The 22,773-nt window shown below is 32.6% G+C and overlaps 1 protein-coding gene and 1 pseudogene across 2 annotated transcripts in view; one reads left to right on the top strand and one right to left on the bottom strand.

The window, feature by feature from the left end:
* RBM46 (RNA binding motif protein 46) overlaps nucleotides 1-22,773 on the bottom strand; it is a 37,730-nt gene that overhangs the window by 4,026 nt on the left and 10,931 nt on the right. The window contains exons 2-5 of one of the 2 annotated variants that reach the window (XM_033134868.1): nucleotides 21,482-21,643; nucleotides 20,094-20,561; nucleotides 18,799-19,581; nucleotides 1,625-1,684 (exon numbers count right to left, since the gene is read on the bottom strand). In XM_033134868.1, coding sequence (XP_032990759.1) covers nucleotides 1,629-1,684; nucleotides 18,799-19,581; nucleotides 20,094-20,561; nucleotides 21,482-21,632 — 1,458 coding nt within the window. In that variant the 5' untranslated portion in view covers nucleotides 21,633-21,643 and the 3' untranslated portion in view covers nucleotides 1,625-1,628. Of the gene's footprint in view, nucleotides 1-1,624; nucleotides 1,685-18,798; nucleotides 19,582-20,093; nucleotides 20,562-21,481; nucleotides 21,644-22,773 lie in introns of those variants that run through there. The other variant, XM_033134867.1, reaches the window with a different exon arrangement.
* LOC117037828 (60 kDa heat shock protein, mitochondrial-like) lies at nucleotides 9,879-11,279 on the top strand (annotated as a pseudogene).

Raw genomic sequence — 22,773 nt, 5'->3', positions numbered from 1 at the left:
TGTTTGAGTTAGTTTCAGTGTTTCCCAAACTACATCCTATACAATTGAAGTACCTCAAAACAAGAATCCCTTAGCCAAAAAAATCTTGAGAAGAATTTAGGAAAGATGAGTTTAACACAGTTAAACAGGTTGCTACTACAATTATTTAATATGCTAATATGCATTATGATCTCCCAAGGGGAGTATATAGTAGTTTGACCTTAGAAATAGTTATTTCACTGAACAACTTTACAAATCAGTTTGGGAAGAACTTTTAATGGTGTTAATATGTGCTAGGGAAACTTAAAAAACAGAAAAATTGATGAAATATATTAAACAAATCGATTACAAACTCAAATGCCTTCAGAGGCCAAGATGTAACGAACAAAAATAGAAACCAAAGAGAACCAAATGGAAAACAACAGGTGTCAAGCTATTTGTATTGAAATTAAGCCCAGTTGCTTTCCTTTCAAAAAGCTAGAGAGACCAAACAAACCAAATCTAGAGCTTCCAGTTTGCTAGCTTTGTATTAAGAAATCATGTCAAATTCCTTTTAATGCTAGTTTCTAAACCACTCAGAAACAGAGTAAAGAACAGCAGGCCAGTAAGAGGAAAATTATGATCTGAGCTGCAGCAATATAGGCTTCACTAGAGCTCATAAATTGTAGCTCACTATCTGGGCAGCAGCGAAGAGAAGATAAAAGCCTTAGAAAAGATAACTCTTTTCAAGTTTCATTTCTATCAGTAAAATTAGTCCTAATTCAAAATTTCAAAAATAAAAACTTGTAGGAAAAGATATTTCTGAGAATAGCATCACATACTTGTATTTGATTTTTTTATGCTAAGATTGAGACCTATAAAGTCATAAGTTTCAAGCATAACAAATACCTATTTCTGTATCTGCAGCATAAGTTACATTAATAAAAGCTATCTTTTGTTGAGCACTTATTAAGTGCCAAAAATAACTATACACGATCTGCACTATTTACTCCTCACAAGATATAAGTATTATTATTTTCTTCTTTAACAACCAGGTAACTGAGACACAGAAAGGTAAAGTAATTTACTTAAAAACACAGAACTAGTACACAGACTGGTACCCAGGAAACCACAACATCCTTTTTGCCTCTACATGTAAAAAGGAGTTTAGACATAATAATCTTTACTCGAACTATAAACTACCTTTAACTTCCTACTAAAATGTATCCTTCTTAGTACCATGTTAAAAAAACTAAACAGTGAATCCTCATAAACATATTTTATTCTATATTGTACCAATAATTTTGAATTAATAAATATGAAAAAAATTAGAGTTCCATTTTCAGATAAATCTGAGAAATGCTGGATAATCTACACATAACATACTCCAACTACATCTACCTTAAAATACTTTTTACCATCTTGGTGTTTCACAATGAACACTACCATGTTGAAAGTTTTGAGAAGACTTGAAATATGGAAACCAGTTTAACTTTGTAAACTTCGCTTAATGAGCTATAATTAACAAAAATATAATAATCAAACTGTTTCACAAGGTTTTATTGGATAATTTAATTATTTCTTATAACTATAAGAATAATAATTTATAACTGGCTTTCTGAAAACTAAACATATAACTTAATACTCCTAAGAGACTTTTTCTTACCTGTTTATTTTCTCCAAATTCTTCTACATAAGTCCAGGCTGAAGAGATTGTGTTCCCTGTCTGTAAGCAGTGGAGACAGAAAAGAATTGAGTCTTTAGATTGATGTTTTTATCCCTATCTTGGAAGTGCATGGAATCCTTGATAACTTTAGTTAAAAACTTTTTGATCAGTAAATAATAAATTTAAAGAAAAGGAAACAAGTGACAAATATTAATAGTTATAATTTCTAAAGTTCTGCAAAGATGAACAAAGAGAACAGCATTTCACTATTTGAATGAAAATTGAGTTAATACACATTATCAGAAAAAAAGCCTTATGTTTCTATACAAATTAAGTCCTTCTTAGTTCGTTTTTCCAAGAATACTCTATTAATAAAACAAAGGATTTAAAAGGCAAATGAAATTACCCATTTTCTCATAAGCCAAAGAATCTAAGTGAATTTGAAAACTATCAATATCCTTTCCTTCTGTCTTAAAAATAAATAGGTGGCCAAAATAACACTAAGCTTAAAAAACATTTTGCTTATTAACAACTAAACTTTGTTAATTAAACTTTATGTTTAATTAAACTTGAAGCCTAATTTAACCATATATACAGTAACTCTGGACATTCATCCATTTTAATGGTTATATCTTTACATGCCTTAAAGCTTTCTGATAGAAATGTATATCCAGCTCTATGCTAAGAATTTTTGCATAAAAGAATGAACAAATGAAAAATGTTTGGTGATCCACATAAAACTAGATTTTTAAATAGCCACCTTACATGTAACATCTCAGTAGAAAAAAGTCACAATATTTTCTGATTTTTACATGATCAAATAGGTAACTAATCAACCCTTCCAGTGAAAACTAGAAAATGTAGACAATATTAAAAGCAAAAATATCTATATGAAAGCACTAAGAATAGTGCTGACAAAAAAAAGAGTCAAAGATCAAAACAGTGAAGAATTATGGAATCGTGATCCTAGACAAGAAGGAAACTCAGAGAGGTGTGCATATCTTTAAGAGGTGTGTTTCCCTAGAAGGCCTAGAAAATTCTGAAGAGGCATCTGAATTCAGAATTCTGAGGGATTCTGAAGGGAAGAGACAGACAATTTCTAAGATAGGAGGACGAAAATTGAAGCTGAGGAGCCAATAATGAGGTATGCTTGGAATCCTGAGTAAAACTGAACTAGAAGTAAACCAACTTTAACAGTTGAGACTAAATTCAAATGTTCTCAATTCCTGCCTGGATGAAGGCAATCTGGGATGGCCAATCACTTGGCCACCTTTCTGAAGCAAAAATAAATCCTCTCTGAGTAAAAATAACAGCATGCTAGTTTTCAAGATATCTGTACATTTTTTTTCATATACAATATCTGGCATTCAATAAAAAAAAACAGCGAGCCACACAAGGAGATGAAACAATGTGACCTAAAATCAACAATAACAACAGTCAGCAGTAACAGAGCCAGAAAAAAGATCAAGTTTTCAGAATTTGATATTAAAATAACTATGCCTAATATGCTGAAGGAAATAAAAAGACAGGACTGAAAGTTTTGGAGAAAAAATGGAAATCATTTAAAAAAGAGTCAAATGAAATTCTAGAACTGAGAAATAAATCCAAATGAATGATTTTATCAGCATGTAAGGCACAGATGGAAAAAGTAATGAATCAAAAGGTAGATCTGAAGAAAATATGCAGACTAAACACACGAGAATAAAAAATACAGAAAGAATATGAAATATGAAATATACAGTAAAAAGGTCTAACATGTGTAATTGGAATACCACATAAAAAGGAGAGATAATGGAACAAAATCAGTATTTGAAAACAACTTAGTAAATGACTAAAAAACACTGATCCACAGATTTTAGAAGTAGTGAAAGTCCCAATTAAAATAAAAACTAAGAGAACAGCATTAAGTCCATCATAGTAACACTTCTGAAAAAAAATCAACGGAGAAAACATTAAAAGTAACAGATGGGGGAAAAAAGTTTACATTCAAAGGAGTGATCATTACAGCTGACTTCTCAATAGGAAAGATGGAAGCCAGAAGACAGTTAAGTGGAATTATAACCTCAAAGGGTTAAAGAAAAAGTAACTGCTTATCTAGTAAAAATACCCTTTCAAAAGACACATGCAGGTAAATTAAACAGGTGATTTCTCATAAGCATGTCCACACCAAAGGAAATTACAAATGAACATTCTTTAGGCAGAAGAAAGAAACAATTGTAGTAGAAAGCTGGAGATGTAGAAGGACATGAAGAAGAAAGGAAATGACAAACATGTATAATAGTAAACGAATACAAATATATATTAACTAAAAACTATTATAATTGGGTATATGGGATTAAAAGATATAGGTTTAAAACATGGAAATACCAAGATACTATATAAACTGGAAGAAGAAATGAGAGAAGTGTACTAAGGTCCTTGCACTGTCTGGAATGTGATAAAAGCATTAATTAACATTAGGTTTCAATAAGTTAAAAATGCATGCTGGAATGTACAGCGTTTCACTAAAAAAGAATAATGAAGACTTTAATGTTACAGCTAGAAGAAGAAGAGGAATGAGGGCAAAGAAATAGTCTATCAAAAAAAGGCAAGAAAGAAGAAAAAGGAAATAGAATAGGAAAATAGAACAAGGAATAAAAAGCAAATGGAAACTGAGAAACGTAATTCCAAGCATATTAATAAGTAAACAAAAAAAAGCAAGCTGACCACTAGAAAGACAGACTTTCGACGAAAACAAACAGCAACAACAACAAAAACACCTAACTACATAATGGGCTCTTGTTAAGGCTAAGAAGCAGGAAAAGTAAGTTAAAAATGGATAAATATATAACATGCAACTCTAACCAAAAAAAAAAGCCTAACTGTTAATATCAGAGGAAGTACACTCTAAGACAGGAATGCATGATAGAGAGAGAATGACACAGTATAGTGATAAAAGATACACTTCACCAGAAAAATATAACAATTCTAGATTTCTATGTATCTAACACATAACCTCAAAATACACAAAAGTTGACAAACCAAAGGAGGAAAATATAAATCTATAATCATAATGGGTGATTTTCATAACCATCTCAAAGTAACAGAATAAACAGACCAAAAATCATGAAAAATAAAGAAATTTAAATGATTAACAAATTTGATCTATTAAGATATATACTATATACGTGTGTATGTGTGTACATATACACATATATGCATATATAGCTATATATGTGTGTGTACACTATATACTTATACATGTGTGTGTGTATATATATAATATACATATATATATAATATACATATATATATATATATGTATATATATATAAATAAAATGAGTTGACTTGTGTGCCCAAAAACATATGTTGAAGTCCTAACCCCTAGTACCTCAGAATGTGACCTTATTTGGAAACAGGCTCATTGCAAATGTAATTATTTAAGATGAGGTCATACTAGAGTAGGGCGGACCCTTTAATATGACTGGTATCCTTACAATAGAAAAACACAGAGAGAAGTATGCCATGTGAAGACACAGAGACACATAGGGAGAAGACGACCATGTTATGAGAGGCAGAGGTTAGAATAATGCATCTATAAGCAAACTCAATGACTGCTGGCAAATACCAGAAGCTAAGAGAGGCAAGAAAATTCCCCCCTACCAGCTTCAGAAAGAACATGGCCCTGCCAACACCTTAATTTCTGAGTTCTAACAGAACTATGGGAAAATAAATTTCTGTTGCTTAAGTCATCCATATTGTCGTACTTTGCCACAGCAACCCTAGCCAACTAATACACTGTCAGTTTACAACTGCATACAAATGCTAAAGCAGGCATGGAATATCTACTTTAATTGGTCATTTAAAAATGAAAAACAAAGGACTGAAATGATACATACTTTCTGATCATAGCAAAATAAAAACCAAAAATAACTACAAAAATCTCCATAGGTTTAGAAATCTATACTCATGTTCAAGAAGAAATCAAAACAAAGTGTTTTGAAATAAATAATGATAACAATAAAATATATCAAAATGAATATGAGGCAGCTATAACCTTACACAAGAAAGGGTGAAAACTAAACTAAGATTGCTTCTTAAATGATATTCCACATAGTCTAAAAATATATAACACCAATTTATACACTCTTCCACAGAACAGTGAAAGAGGAAAAACTTCCAAACTGTTTTTATATGAAAACTATGTGCTTATCTCACTAATGAGCACAGATGTAAGAATTCTAAAAGAAAAAAAATCAAATTTAGCAATACATAAAAAAATCATGTACCATGATGAAACTGATTTAATTCAGAAACAAAGTTGATGTCACATTCAAACATCAATGTAATTCACATGAAAAGAGCAGACAAAAATGATACAATTATCTAAAGAGACGCAGAAGAAAAGCGTTTGATAAAATTCATCACCCATTCCAGGTAAAAATTCTGAGCAAATGAGGAATGGTAAGGAATATCCTTAATGTGATAAAGGAATTCTATTTAAAAGCTACAAAAATCATCATATCTTAATGGAGAAATATTAAAAGTTTACAAGGAAGCCTATCATAATTTGTATTCAATGCTGGACAAGTGGTTCTGGCCAGAGCAATAAGGCAAGAGAAAAAAGAAAAGTATAAAGACAGAAAGGAAGAAAAAGCTCATTATATGCAGTTGACATGACTGCCTATGTAGAAAATTTTAAATAGAATCAAACCATTAGATTCAAATCATTAGAATCAAATAGTTTTATTTGATATACAAAAAATAAATTATATTTATATACAAAGGAACAATTAGAAATTGACATTAAGAGGCATTGTTTACAATGGCATTGAAAAATATTAAATACTTACAAATAAATCTAATGAAAGATACAAGAAGTATTTACACAGTAAACTTCTGTTATGTTTAGAGAAATTAAAGAAAGCCTAAATAAATGGAGAGATCTGTAATGCTCATGAATCAGAAGGCCTAATATTATAAAAATGTCAGTTCTTTACAAATTGATCTGCAGATTCAATTTGATTCCAATCAAATTCCCAGTAGGATTTTTTTGCTGTAATTTACAATTTGATTCGAAAATTCATATGGAAATATAAGGGCTGAGAAGAGCCAAGATAATTGTAAAGAAAAAAAAGTGGGAAATACTCTCTACCGAATATTAAGACTTTTCATAAAGTTATGTAATTAAGACAATATAGTAAAATAGATCAATGCAATAGAATAGAGAATCCAGAATACGGTGTGTATGTGTATATAGGTGTGTATGTACATACATACTTGATTTATACTAACGGTAGCACTGCAGAGCCATGGGAAAAGGATGGTCTTTTCAATAAATTGTGCTGGATAAATGATTTTCCATAATGGGGGGAAAAATACTTGGACACACCCTCACTAAATCTAAAAGATGAAAAATAGTTTCTAAAAGATAATATAGGAAAATGTTAGGAGAATGTAAGCCAAAATTTGTTAAGCAGGACACAAACTTTAAAGGACTGATAAATTGAACCATACTAAAATTAAGAACTTGCATTTTTCTTATATTATGAAAACAGTAGAAAGATTAAGCCACACAGTGGAAGAAAGAAGGTATTTGTAAAATATATATCCAAAAAAGGGCTTGTATCTGAAATAATAAAGAAAAGAAAGATAACCCAATACAATAAAGGGAGAAGAGATTTAAACAAGAAAGACACTTCATTAAGAGGATGTCTTAATGCCATATAATCCTATCGAAAGATGCTCAATTATCATTAGTAAACAGTGATATAAGTTATTACCTCAATGAACGCAAAATATACTAACCAGAATATTCAAAATTTTAAAAGACTGATAAATATCCAAGAAGAACAACTGAACCCCATATACTGCTACCAAAGTGTAAATTATATAATCACTTTGGAAAACTGTTTGGCATTATCTACTAAATTTTTAAAATATGACTCGCCCCACATGTTATTCCTCTGTATTCAAAACAAATGCATGCAAATGAGCACCAAAAATAAAGTACAAGAAACTTCACATCATCATTATTCAAAAAACCCAAACTGAAAGTACCTCAAATCTCTATCAACAATAGAAACAACAAATAAATTATCATTTCAATGCAATACTTACATCAATGAGAGCAAATAAACAATACTGCTACACGAAACAACATGGACCAATCTCATTGTGTTGAAGGAAGCCAGACAAAGTATATAAAATGTGTAAATTTCAAAAACACAGAAAAAGTCAGAAGGTATTCTTTGGAAAGAGAAAGGGTAATATCTGGCTGACGGGTAAAAATCTAGCTGAGGGGTATGAAAGAGACTTCTGGTGTGGTATAGATATTTTAAGTCTTCATATGGTGGTTATACAGATGTGTAAAGCTTATATTCTGTGGTGTGCAAAGCTTATAGTCATGATTTGTGCACTTTTCTGTTTGTATGTAATGTAATAACTTAAGAATAAAAGAGGGAAGTACAATGGTTACCATAGTGATATACATAAATGGTAAGTTGATCATTTATAATTATAATTTAAAAAAAACACTGATTATAAAATGTTACTATCAAAATAGAATAACACAGGAAAGAAAAATGATTCAGAGTAATTTAATGGTGATTTTCAGTAGAAACGATAGTCTTCCCTCCATAATGACTTCACATACTATCACTTGGAGTTTTACAATTAGTTTTTTGTTAATCTTTAATTTGAATAAAATCAAGTTTAACAAGAAAAATGCTGGAATTTAGTTATCAATCTAGGACAATTACATTTCTGTTAAAATACATGATAGATGGTGATGACCCTCAAAGCAAAAGTAAAAACTAGCAGCAGAATCCCAATTTAATGTCAAACACAAGGTTATTACCGTTGCTTTAGTCCAGTTTAATTTGCCATTTTTTAGTGTCATTCCTTTTAAAAAGCACTGATTGTTAACATATTCTGAGAAATTACCTCAAAAAAGATTATTCAGTAATCAAGATGCAAGAAAGAAATAGGGAAAAGACAAAAAGTCAAGAACAAGAATCTTCTAAACAAAGATCAGAGACAGAATCTTGTTTTCTATCAAACTGGAATTACATGCGTTATTTCTAGTCTTCTGTTATATGAAAATAAGAGCCAAATTCCCACTAATTAGGATACTAATTTTCATTATAGTCATTGAGACATAACATTGTAGAGTCTTGGTCTATAAAGATATGATGAAAAGTTTTAAAAGTTACTTAAAACTAATTGTACATATAAGCATACTTTATATCATTGAAGATTTTATTGATTTTCAGTTTGAAGAACACGTCCACACAAATTTTAAAGTAACCAGTATGAAAGATGAAAAACTATTTTTCAATAGATTCTCAGATACGTCACTCTGTTATTTCTTCTTTTGAAAACAGAAAATAACCGAATGTACAGAATTCCAGTATATTCCAAGTAAGACTGCTATCTTAGCATCCTGAATTTGCAGGGCTTTTTCTGCCTTTAGGAAACTAATCTGAAAGCAAGAATGAAGTGCCATTTTTATCAGTCTATACCTGTGCAGAAGAATGATGAAGAAATGCAATGGTAGTGTCAACTAAGTTTAGAAATATCACACAATAAGCTAGTTGAATGTAAGTCATGTGTATACATTTTTTTGGCATCCCCAGTATTTCTACTTCAGCAAAATATAAATATATATCATCCTGTTAACCACAATGTATAATTTAATCATTCTGTATCTGTACCTACCATTTCCATATCTCAGATATTTCTTTTCCAACCCTTTCTTCTTTCAGTTCAAAGTACAGCCAAAATTGATCTTTCCTCAGAGTCTTTATCTTTTAACCTTATAGCATGTAGACCACTTTCTATTATTATCTGAAAAGTACTACATGCTGAGTACTAAAGGAGGAGACAGTACTGACCTATACAGTGGAGGACATAACAACAACAATAAAAAACATGTATCTACAAAGTCCCTTGACATTATAAACCTGATGGATCAAAATTTATAATAGTAAATAAACAGTACTATAAAAATTACTAAATTGCTGAGTACTATGATAAGGAACAAGTCATTCTCGGTTACTATGTCCAAGAAAAGCTCAATATAAGAGATTAAGTAGATGAGAGCAACTAGAAGACTATTCCAAGCAGAGCGAGCAGCACTAGGAAGAGCCTGGAAGTACCAATGGGCACGACAAGTTCTTCAAATGATCAAAGCAAGAGATTACTTATCTAGCCCTCACTTGCCGCCCAAGGCCTACCTCGCCGCTCAAACATCCTGCCATTGTCCTGCAGAAATGCTTCAATTACACCAAGTCCTTCGCCAGATTAGGCCAGTGTCCAGGGCACTGGCTCATCTCACTTGGGCTTATGCCAAAGATTTAAAATTTGGTGCAGATGCTTCAAGCCTTAATGCTTCGAGGTGTAGTCCTTTCAGCCAATGCTGGAGCTGTCTGACACTATGAGCTGTCACTATGGCGCCAAAGGGAAGAACAGTGATTACTGAACAGAGCTGGGGAAGTCAAAGTAACAAAAGATAGCGTGACTGTTGCAAAGTCCATTGACTTGAAAGATAAATATAAAAATATTGGCACTAAACTTGTTCAAGATGCTGCCAATAATACAAAAGAAGAGACTCGGGATGGCACAACTGCTACTGTATTGGCACGCTCTATTGCAAAGGCTTTGAGAAGATTAGTAAAGGTGCTAATCCAGTGGATATCAGGAGATGTGTGATGTTAGCTCTTGATGCTGTAATTGCTGAACTTCAGCAGTCTTAAACCTGTGATAACTTAAGAAGAAATTGCTCAGGTTGCTACGACTTCTGCAAATGGAGACAAAGAAATTGGCAACATCATTTCTGCTGCAATGAAAAGGGTTGGCAAAATTGGTGCCATCACATAAAAGATGAAAAAAACACTGAATAACTAATTAGAAAACACTGAAGGCATGAAATCTGATTGAGGTTTATTTCTCCATACTTCATTAATGCACTGAAAAATCAGAAATGTGATTCCAAGATGCCTGCCTATGTTCTACTCAGTGATAAGAAAATTTCGAGTGTTCAGTCAATTGTACCCGCTCTTGAAACTGCCCATGTTCACCACAAGCTCTTGGTCATAGTTGCTGAAGATGCTGATGGAGAAGCTCTAAGTACACTTGTTTTGAATAGGCTAAATGTTGGTCTTCTGGTTATAGTTGTCAAAGCTCCAGGTTTGAGCGACAATATAAAGAACCAATTTAAAGACACGGCTATTACTACTGGTGGTTCAGTGTTCAGAGAAGAACGATTGACTCTAAATCTTGAACAGAGTCAGACTCATGACTTAGGAAAAGTTGGGGGTCATTGTGAGCAAAGATGATGCCATGCTCTTGAAAGGAAAAGGTGACAAGGCTCAAATTGAAAAACATATTCAAGAAATTATTGAGCAGTTAGATGTCACAACTAGTGAATATGGAGGGGAAAAAAAAAAAACCTAAATGAACTTCTGGCAAAACTCTCAGGAGTAGCAGCTGTGCAGAAGGTTGGTGGGAAAGTGACGTTGAAGTGAATGACTAGACAGAGTAACAGATGCCCTCAGTGCTCCTGAGCTGCTGTTGAAGAAAGCATCGTTCTGGGAGGGGGCTGTGCCCTGCTTCAGTGCATTCCAGCCTTGGACTCATTAACTCCAGTTAATAAAGATCAAAAAGTTGATTAAAAGTCACCTAACAAATGAGTTTATTTGCAGCCTGATTTAGATCTTTCTGTTAGAATAACATTGTTGTTGCCCACTAAATGAAACAACAAATCACAGAGCAGTTTCTAGAATAACAAAAGTACAATAGCACTGATGTCAAGGAGAGATGAAAACTGCGTCATATCTTTCAGGGGAAATGATTTACCTGTGGTATTTCCCAATTGGAATTTTCCTGTATCAATATTCTCAACAGTGTTTTAGTATTTACAAAAGAAAGAACTAAAATAAATTGATCGAAGTTTTCTAAAGAAAGATTTACCTATGGTTAGGTGAGATGGGGCCAAACAATAGAACATTCTGAACAGGAGAATGAGAGTCAGAGGACTTGGTTATACTATAATAGCAAAGCATTGTAAGTAAAGGTCAATATAGATATCTACTGTACAGGAGAAGCTGGAGTTGTACATCCTACTTTACATTTTTTATTTATTCACGTGTCAAGCCTTGAATTAATTTGTGTATAAAAATCAAGCTATACTGTTTAAACACAACAAAAGAGGGTTTTCAGAGTACATTTACCAAATTATTATGTGGTACAATTATAACAGTTTGATGTTTCCTAATGATTGCATTCCTACATACTTTTTAACCAAAGTTATAGATACAATTATAGTAGAAATCATTCAGTGTGGTATATAAATTACATTTACTGAATTAAAGCAATGCAGGAAGGTATACAGCTATCCAAATGAACCACTATCATAAAACTACGGTATGAACTACTGTGTATATAAAAACACACATACAGGCCATTTTTATAGCTCAAATGTCACTTGTCGTGAGATAAATAATGGCACACATGCAATTAATATATCATAAACCAAATACTATAAATCTAAGGAGCAAGAAAAACTAAGTAGTTATTAATATTCTGGTGATTTAAAGCTTTTAATTAGTTAGGGAAACTAAAGTTTTTTTATTTTGTTTATTTTGATTTAAATCCCCAGAGGGAAGTACACTATTCTTGCAGGTAATGTACTACCATGTCTTAGATAGAAGATGTATTATCTAGGATAGATAATATATCCAAAATTAACTAATAAAGAACAAATGCTGTATCTAATTTTAACCAAAAAGCCTAGAAGCAACTGACACTGAATAATTTTAAAATGGTTAAAAGCACAGGTGATCACTTGAAAAAATTCATCACAGTAAAACTAGTAACTTCCCAGAACATCTTCTGTCTGTATTTACTAGTCCATTCACTAAATTATACTGCTACAGCATAAGCAATTACTGACTACTAAATATTAAATAGGAAGCATAAATAAAGGCATAACAGGCTGAAGACTACATGCAGCTTCTCACACAGACTTTGCTGATTCTAAATCCATAAAATAAGTTAGCCATAGAGGAGAGAAAAATCAACGTTGAAATCCTTTTAAAGCCAGGTTAAGAGATATATTTAAGTGACACCATGTGGCAGACTTATGAATTGCTGCTGACATCTAAGAATGGAACATAACAATGATTCAAGAGGGGAAATTTTATATACCATTATTTTTAAAAATATTAAATGACGAAACCATATGTTAAATTTATAAATTAATAAACCAGTAGCTACTGTTAAAACTAGTGTATTAGAACAAGTATTTTAGGAATGCATTAACCAAAGATACTAAGAAATTACAGTATATATGATCAAGCATGAGTAAACAAAAGTATAAAGTAAATTAAATCACATGATCATGTTAAGCCAGTTAATAACATAACTATGGAACAAATACTGGTTAGATGATATGTTTCAATACACATCATTTTACTAGATTCTGATACAAAAAGAAAACTAATTTCTAAACTTTTAAGTGATTAAATTGTTTTATAAAATCTTGGTTTTGATTATAATTAACAAATTCAGATAAGGAAATAACCAAAAAGCAATTACTTGTCATCATGCAAATAATGAGGACTCTTTTCATTTTTTTAATCCAGTTGTTCTGCTGTGAAATAGACAGATGTAAGCTTTGAATTGTTTAAAGGAGGGGATATTAAATTGATAGAGTTAATTCTTGCAAAAGCAGCTTGTAATTTTAAACTATTTGAACTTAAGTATGTTATCTTGGTAGACATAAAAAAAATTCAAGCATTATTTTTGGTCCTTCATAAGATTTTTAACCATATTTTAAATAAAACCATAAATTGGGGGGACAAAAGAATCCTTAGTGGTCACCAAATAAAACCCTCATATTTTAGAGTGAAGGCACTGAGGTCCACAAAGAGTAAATGATTCATTTGCCACTCAAAAGTCACAGTTTGTTGGTGGCTGAAACTACAGGCTCTTTTACTTGGTTACTCATTACTGTATTAAGCTACTTCTCTCACAGTACTACATAATTATGGTCTATTAATATATGTCATTAAGGTAAGAATTATGAGTACTACCACATGATGGTCTTTCACAAAGAAATAGTTAACTTTCAAAAGGAATAGAAATATATTTTCATGAACACTGGGCCCTCATGGAGGGTCAAAGACATAGTTGAGTTAATGGAATTTTCATTTCACCACTTGATCATATGAAACCAATGCATAAAATGTTGATGCTGATTCTACTTCTTATTTACCTAAGTGAATTGTAAAGCAAATTCAGCAAATTTTGTTCTTTAAATTATCAGTTTGAAATAGTATCATCAATTAGATCTATAATTAAAACTGGAAAAGAATAACTTTCTGTAATACTATTTTTCTTCTAATTACTGATAATTAAATTTTTCATTAAAATATATCACCATTATGTTGTATCTAGCTTAAGTGTTTCCTAAAATTATTTCTTAAGTTTAAAAAAAACTGAAGGTTTCTATTTGTTTCAAAGCAATTTATCGGCAAATTCTTTAAATTGAAATTTGATTTTTGCACTTCTGCCCATCAATCTGGAAATGACAGCTCATAAGAAAAAAAGCACCTTATTTTTCACGTCAAAACTTCTCATAATAGTATACATTTATTCTACTGTGTCTTCTATTTCATAAGTTTCAATCAAGTTTTAAATGATAACAGAAATCAAAACTTAATGTAAATATTAAAGGCCTAGCAAGCACAGTGGCTATCATGCTTAGAATATATTTATATACTAAATATTTTATCTTTCAATGACCAGGAAGAATTAAAGATTCTAATAATGTATGTCATTACAAAGTCAAATACGAGAAGCAATATACAAGTCAGCCCCCCAAAAATGAATATTGAAAAAACAAAATACAGAAGATATTAAAACGAAGAATATTTACACATAAAATGGTCCACATAAATCAGCACAGATTCATGTAGAAAAAAATTACTTCCTCAAAGGAAAAGCAAGTAATGTCAACATAGTTGTACTCAAAAAATACTTGCAAAGTTTTAAAAAGTAGGACTGATGAATTTAAAAGACTACTTCCTTTCAATTTTCTAATTCTTAAAATCTGACTGAAATCAACAAAGCTAACACCATACAGACTGTTTGCTATTAACCCACCACCATGCTGTTTTTCTAATCAGTGTTTGCTTATGGTGTGCCTCTCTCTGGCCATTCACTCATGATTTACAACTTAGATCAGGTAGAAGGTGTGCCCTTCCCTTGTACTCCCCAAATCACCTATGCATAGAGTTTGTGTCTCTGCCTTCTTCAGTAGACTGTGACTCCTTAAAAGCAAAAACAATGTTTTATTTATCTTTAACTCCCAATTGCTTAGGAAAATACAGTTAGCACATGAAAAGCATTCAAAAAAGATTTGTTCTTTAATTAAACTTCACCAGTCATGGCCAAAACAAGGGATAACTCAGATGAAATTAAATCACTGGCACAAGCTGGTTTGTGACAGTTTCTTCACCCGTTTTAAACCTTAAGGTGGTCATACAAGTAAAAAATTCCCACTTTATCAGTATTACACAAACATAGAAATGAGAAATGCTTTGCCAACAATCAGTTAATAAATTATTTGACAAGGTGAATTATCAACACACACTGAGGCTACCTCCCTCTTTCCAGTAAATATTCTCCATGACTTTCTTCTTCAAAACTATAACTCTCCAGAACTTTCCTTTATCTCCTTGATTTTCCAAGGTTGCGAAGAATCCTCCAAGAGAAAGCAGTGGCAATATTGGAAGATTCAAAACAGATGCAAAGTTTTAGGAAAAGCAGGATTATTCACACTGATAGTCTGATCCATTATTAAAGATACAAAACTCTGAAATAGAAGAGGCTTATTTAAAAAGATGTGATACGAATGACCCAAGATATCTCCACACATCAAATATTTGGTATAGAACCTATCTATCTCCTAGCACCCAAGTCTGTATTCTACCCATTAAACCCACGAGTATCCCCCTTATTACAAGTTCCTGAAAATAACCAGGTAATATATAATTTCTTATCCTACTGGTTGGGTGAGGAATTTCTAGGGAGGATATTCTCTGACATTATACAGATGAAGATAGTCTCTAACTTCGAAATAAATTGAAAAAAAAAATACAAGGGTTCAATTTTGGCATTAACCCCAGCGTTCAGTTGTTCTTCTATAAGGACCATTTTGCCTAAACTAGAGTTCACTTTAAACCAAAGAAAGCCCAACATTTTAAAAATTGATTTTAAGGGACTATACAACCAAGAACTTCTGGGATTCTGGTAAGAGCACTAAAGAGAAGTAAACTCTCTGATTTGCAGCACTCATTTAGATGCCTGTCACCCCTTTAAAAAAAATTCTATTTTCCTCATACTACCAATGATAGTCATTAAACTAAATAAAGTCTAATTTTTTTCTCCCTTATTTTTCAAACTTGAAAAATAGGCATGGTAATGCCAAAACTACTGACATTAAAAGTATATTCTTCAAGACTTCTGAAATAAAAAGGTAAATGACTGTTTATATCACATATAATAGTCTAAGATTATCAAGGTAAGACTGGATAATAACGTTCAAACTGAAAGCGTTAAGAGTATCAAAGCATTTTTTTTTAATTAGCAGCTAAATTCATTATCTAGGAAATTAGATTCAAATTCTTTAAGAAAATAGAGCCAAGAGATGATTTAATACTTAATGAACTCCATTTAAGGGACTCCAGGAACAAACCAATAACCTCTCGAGATTTCAGAAAACTCCAAAGCTTGGAACATGTCAATATTTAGCAAGATATACCACCCCGTCCCCTCCAACACACCACTACCACTATGTTCTCAATCTGGAACCAGCCCATGAAAGCCTGCAACCTTAATCTAAAGGAAACTGCACCCAAAAACGGATCAACTCTTTCCAGCCCAGAGGCTCCCATATGAATAAGAAGGAAAAAGCCAGAACACGGCCACAATGACATTAACTCTATTCCTGACATGCCATGTGGCAATATGTAACTTCCTGACTGTCTACAGCACCTGAGCACCTGTCTTGACTTTGATGACCTCTGAAAGTCTGACATTTGTTTTCTGATCAGAGTTTCCGAGATCCCTCATCTCTGACTCTTCCACTTCCCTGAATTCTCTCTCTCCTTCTCAGCTGCCTCTAACTCAATCTTCACTCATGTTTCTAGCCGATCACAGGATTTTTCTGTTACTGTCCGTACACAAGGCCTTCAGCTTTATATACTGCATCCAAACAAGCCCTAGTGTTTAACTAAAATTTCTGGCTTACATTTGGATCTTAGCTCTTTTTTCTAAATGAATAGAAACTGAAAAAATAACATAAAACACAAATTTTTCAAGTTTTTACTATGAGCAGCTTTAATATAAGGTTGGTAAAATCTGAAATAGATAACTATAAAGCAAACTGCCTGTGCCCTCTAAGCATTTCATTTATTGAAGCTAACTTTACCCCTAATTAACATAATCAGATGGGGAATACTATACCTTAACGGGGGTTTTCTTTGGAAATTAAATGTTATAACGAATTAACTATGGCCCTAGGACTCAAATAAAAACACATCTTAATATTAGATTCAAAGCTGATGAAAAGCCTGTGGTTCCATATAACACCTGATCTTCTTTATAAGCAGATAGGCAAACCACATCTTAATAGAAAATCTGACATAAAATAGACCATGTTTTGGAAATCTAAGTTAAATCTGTAAGGTAAATGAGTGGAGATAGAAATAAATATATTTCAGGATTACCAAATCTTGCTCAGCAACTAATTTTCCATATTCCACTCCCAAAAAATAACTCGTGCCATTTTTCTGTAAAATCGCTAATTTGAATTATTTGCTACCCATCTGATTTTATATTTAACTTAGGTTGTCTTTATTAAAAGAAAAATGGAAGGCTCCTATTTTATACATTAGTGGAAATCATACCTAAGAATTTATTAACTTATTAGATGATTGTAAAATTACCAGATATTTCCAAACCAGTAATTGCGGGCACTACTGAAAAGTTTCTTTGAAGGAAACCCTACCTTCAACCCTAAAATTATGACGAGATCTCTAAACCAGAATCTCCTGAAAATATTCATAACATCATGGGAGTGGCTATGATGGATAAGTAAAAAAAATACACACACACACACACACACACACACACACGTTATTTTCCCTTTTAACAATGTTTTTCCTTTTGACTGCCTTCTCTTAACAAATTTGAGAATATCAATTTACTGAAGATATAAGCTTCAGTAACATGGTTCTGCAACCATATAACAAATCAATTTTAGATTAAGAGTTTGACCATTATAATCAAGAAACAATTATAATACTTAGTTGGAGACCTTCCCTTTTTATTGTTGATTTTCAAGAAACCACTATTCTTCTAATAAATATCATTTGGGGCACAAAGTCATCACCACTGAAATCTGTAACTTCATTAAAAAATGAGACAAACTGGTAGGGAGAGAGTAGCTAACACCCCTAACACAGTAAAAAATAGGAAGTAGTAAAATACCAGAGTGATATTACATTTCTTCCTTTACAATGCCAAATATTTAGTTAGCATATGGCCCAAAGCCTGTCTTAATTATCCCTCAAATGTTTTAGAGAAACTTGCTTTTTATTAAGCACAAAGAAGAGAATGGTCATAAACATCTTTTAATGATGCTTTTTGTTTTTCATGACTAATAATGACAAATTTCCAGATTGGTGAGCATAAGGCTGTGTCTACACATGACCCATCTGAAATGCCTTTCTGGTATTACCAATCTCCTACCCGACCCCAAAAAGCTTACTGTGTAGACTTCACCAAAGATGTAGGGACACTCTTATAAATTGATTTAAATAATCTTGTAACTTATACAGAAATTATTATTTCAAATGAGGATGAATCATTACAAAACAGTAAATTAATGAAACAGGACCACGAACTCTAAAGAAATCAAAATCAAATTTTCCCACAAGTAATGTTTAAAAAGTTAAATACAGTAAGATTCTATAGAAGTCTCAACAAAATGTACCATGGATTCATAAAACTGAGTTAAAATTTATGTTAAATACTCACCACTAATGTTGAGTTCAAAATAAATGAATTCATAAATAATCTATAATATTTCATATTCTACATTGTTTAAAGTATTTTGAAACTTACCCAAATGAAGTAATGTAAACTGGGCTGCTAGTTCCTTTGCATCTTCTAACGTAGTACAGAGTTTATCTGGCATGAAGTAACTCTGGGATCCATTTGCAATAGCAGGAATAACGATTTTATATACCAAGAGTAGTTTGCCATCTTGACTTGTTGTTGAATATAAATAATATTCTGGTGGTGTCCAATTATTTTTGTTGCAGTAATAATCCAAATGCATTACTGCAGAATTGAAATGATTTGATTTTAAAGAATACATACTAATTGGAGTAAGCTTTGTTCCAGGAAAAAATGGGTAAGTGCATCTTTCGATTTCAGGAGGGCTAGGGCTATGCTGACCATTGAGACGGGCTTGAAGAGCGGGTGACTTGCCTAGAGTTTTCGGATGGCTCTCTTCTTTGTTAGCGAACACAATCAAATTTTCAGAATTAGGGCTAATCTGACCATTAAGATGCTGTTTCCAGGTGTTTTCTTTATTTACTGGTTTTGCCAGTGTTACCTCAATACTTGCTCCATCAATGCATTTTCCATTCATAACAGACATAGCAGCCACTGCATCATCTCGGTTGAAAAAGTGAACAAAAGCATAATCTCTAAGTTTTTTGACCCGTTCAACTCCACCAGGTTTGAATTTATTGAATTCTGCTTTAATTGTTTCCTCTGTAGTTGAGATCATTAAATTTCTTACATAGAGAACTTTAACTCTCTGCATGGTTTCCTCATCAACCTCTTTCTCTGGGTCAGCCCAATCTACCTGAATGGTATGGCCCCATAGTTGGAACGTGCCTGTAAAAAAAGAATAAATTAATCTGAAGACAGTTGAAACAAAAGTCAAATATTGTAATAAAACTGTTTCTCCAAAGAAGCAAAAACTCAAATACATATCATTATATTTGATTAAGCATTATAATTTCCTACTCACATGAGAGTTTACAAAGGCAAACCTAACCAGAACTTATGGTGGAATTAATTTTAAGAGTCAATAGAAAAAAATATACTTCAAGGATAGATCTTTATTAGAAGAATTAGACGCTGTCTTTTGGATTTTTATCAAACAAAAATTAAAAAGCTCAATGTAAGTAAATTCAGCAAATCAGTAAATTATAAATTATAAATTATGACATTTTATTTTATAGGAACTTCTTGTCTTTTAGGATCGTTTATTTTACTTCCTTAAACAATTTATATTCCTCTTTAAGGGATGTTTTCCTAATATTTGATCTGTGAGGTACCATCATTTTTCCATATTTATAATACGGTGAATATGAAAAAAATAACTGTTAAAGGGATAGGCTTACCTGGAATTAGTTTTCTCCGAGCCATAGCAGCAGCTCTATGAGATTCATATTCAACAAATGCAAAACCGCGATTTTTAGTCTTATCAGTTGCACTTGGATAAACAATGACATCCACAACTCCTTCTGTAACTTTCTTCATTTCATCTAAAATTTCTTCTTTCTTCTTTTCCTTGGGAATAGCTCCAATAAATAATCTGCAATTATCTAAGCTTACACACACACCAATAAACTTCCCTGGTCGAATCTCATAATTATTAAGAATTCTGATAGCTAACTGGGCTTCTTCTTTTGTAGTATACATCACAAAAGCATAACCTCGATTTTCACCACTAAATTCCATCATAAGTCGAAATTCATATATTTTCCCTGCTCTTTCAAAAACAGGAACTAACTCATCTTCATACATATCACGAGGTATTTTTCCTACAAAAACTTCACAGCCTCTAGGTGGAGGTGGACCTTCCCAACCTAAAAGACAAAAATAAATATAGATAAATTCTAGTATTTATATTCACTAAGAAATCAGTCATTCATTCCACAAATTTACTGTGAGCCTTCTTTGTGTCATGCGCGATTCTAGGTGTTGGGGGATACAATAATGAACAAAATAGAAGCCCCTCCCCTCACGAAGCTTATATTCAATAGAGGAGACAATGAGTGATAAGTGCTATGAAGAAAAATAAAGCCACAGAAGGGTTGGTGTTTTTGGTAGTCAGGTACATCTTCTCTGAGAATATGAAGTTTAAGCAGAGTCCTGAATAAAATGAGGGAATAAGCCTTGAGGACATATCAGGAAGAAGAAAAAGCAAGAATAACTCAGAGCATGCAGACCTGTATGGCTAACATGTATTTAAGGGATGGGTCGTGGTAGGTAATGGAACCACTGATGTAGCTAGAGGCCAAGATTTCATTTTAAGTCTGACAGAAAGTTAACTGGAGGGTTTTAAGAAACTGCACTGGCTATTGGTAGAAAAACAAAGCATTACATCTACTTACCTGTTTACATCTCATTTGCATCTAGCATAGACACCACTCTTCTAATTGCTCTTTCAAATTCCTCCTCTTTAATATTATAGCTAGAGTACTCTTTTCCCTCATTGACCCAATCTTGACTTCTTTCTAAACCCAACCCAACTTGTTTTTCAAATGCTTCTTAAACCAAGAGCAGAGGTGAAAAATTTAAGGGTAAGACATGCATAAAATTATAAAATCGACCTCTTTTCCTGACAAATGTTTACATTTACATTTACAAATGTAAAAATGCTAAGGTCTTGTATCAGTTACAAAGAAAAGAGCTACTATTCCGGATACTTGTAGAGATATACACATAATTGTAAATGACCACACTAAAGATTCAATTTTTTTTTTTAACATAAGCAAATCCACACCTGGAGGAGGACCACCAAATTTCCTTTGCCCATTTTCTTGAACCATGTTGTAACCAGTCTTTTCCATCAAAGCAAGTAATGCTGCTTCATTCTGAGTACCAGTCCGGACTTTACCGCACCCATTTGTTCCATCTATATTTTCTTCATTCATGGTTGCAGTTCCTAAAACAAAGTATAAAAACAATGTTCACAACATGGAACACCAGGAATCTATGAAGCATTTCTTTGGGTTGCAACAAATCAAGGATCGTTGTGCTGATACATTTGGTGATCACTGCAGTCCTGCCCCCAAAATTCTTCTCCACAGTAGAGGCTGAAAACTTCTTTTAACATCCCTGATCAATTAAACAGTAGCTTTACAAGGCCTAAGCTACAAAAGAGGCAAAAGTGGAAAAGCGAACAACAAAACAAGCTACAAAAACAAGAGTGGAAAAACAGAAGTGAGAGAAAAAAGAAAGCAGGAATAACAAAATAAGTACAATGCTGTCAGTAAGTATCTGATCACTGTTGATATACACAGCCCAAGGTTTAAAGTATTTTATCATATAGGCCAACTGGATGTTTTGTGCCTTACACTTGTCAGACAACTGTACCCAGTGTCAGTACTGCTTCTGTAGTCGACTATCCTGAGGAACTCCAGCAGGTATCAGAATCTGAACAGATGCTTGATCTGAACAGATGACTGAAGTAAACTGAGCTTTCAATCGGACCCCGCTCCTATCTGCCAGAAGGAGCTACTAGAGAGAGCAGGATCACAGCTACTTATCCTCTGAGCAGAAACAGCAGCTCCAATTAGCAGCAGCTCAGGAAACTTACATCAATGGATGGGCAGGAGCTAGGGAAGAGGAGCTAAGATCTATGTTGGCTGCCGTATATAAAATGTTTTTAATTTTTTAAAATAAACTTAATTACCATAGCCTTGGGTTGTCATAAAGAGCACATTGATCCTAACGATCAGTACTTCCATTTATTTTGTTTCTTAATTTTATGTTTCTCTCGCTTGGTGTTACCATGAACAAATACAAAAATTAAAATCCACAATATGGGAAACGCAATGGAAAAGCTGTTCTGGCTTTCAATAGAAATTTTCTAATTAGGAATAGAAACCAAGTCATTGTAGCGCAGCATTTTAAAAAGCATGAAATATTTTCAGCCACAGCACCTCAACTTTATACTTAGCTCTGTCACTCCCTAGCTGTGCAACCTTGAGCAAGTTATTCAGTTTATTTACATCTTTTCATGTGTACAATGAAAAGTACCAATACAAACCATCACAAGGTTAGGATTCAACA

The sequence above is a fragment of the Rhinolophus ferrumequinum genome, chromosome 18 (genome assembly GCF_004115265.2).
Source record: "Rhinolophus ferrumequinum isolate MPI-CBG mRhiFer1 chromosome 18, mRhiFer1_v1.p, whole genome shotgun sequence".
Taxonomy (NCBI): Eukaryota; Metazoa; Chordata; class Mammalia; order Chiroptera; family Rhinolophidae; genus Rhinolophus; species Rhinolophus ferrumequinum.
The sequence above is the reverse complement of the archived record's forward strand: the minus strand, read 5'-3'. Positions and strand labels throughout refer to the sequence as shown.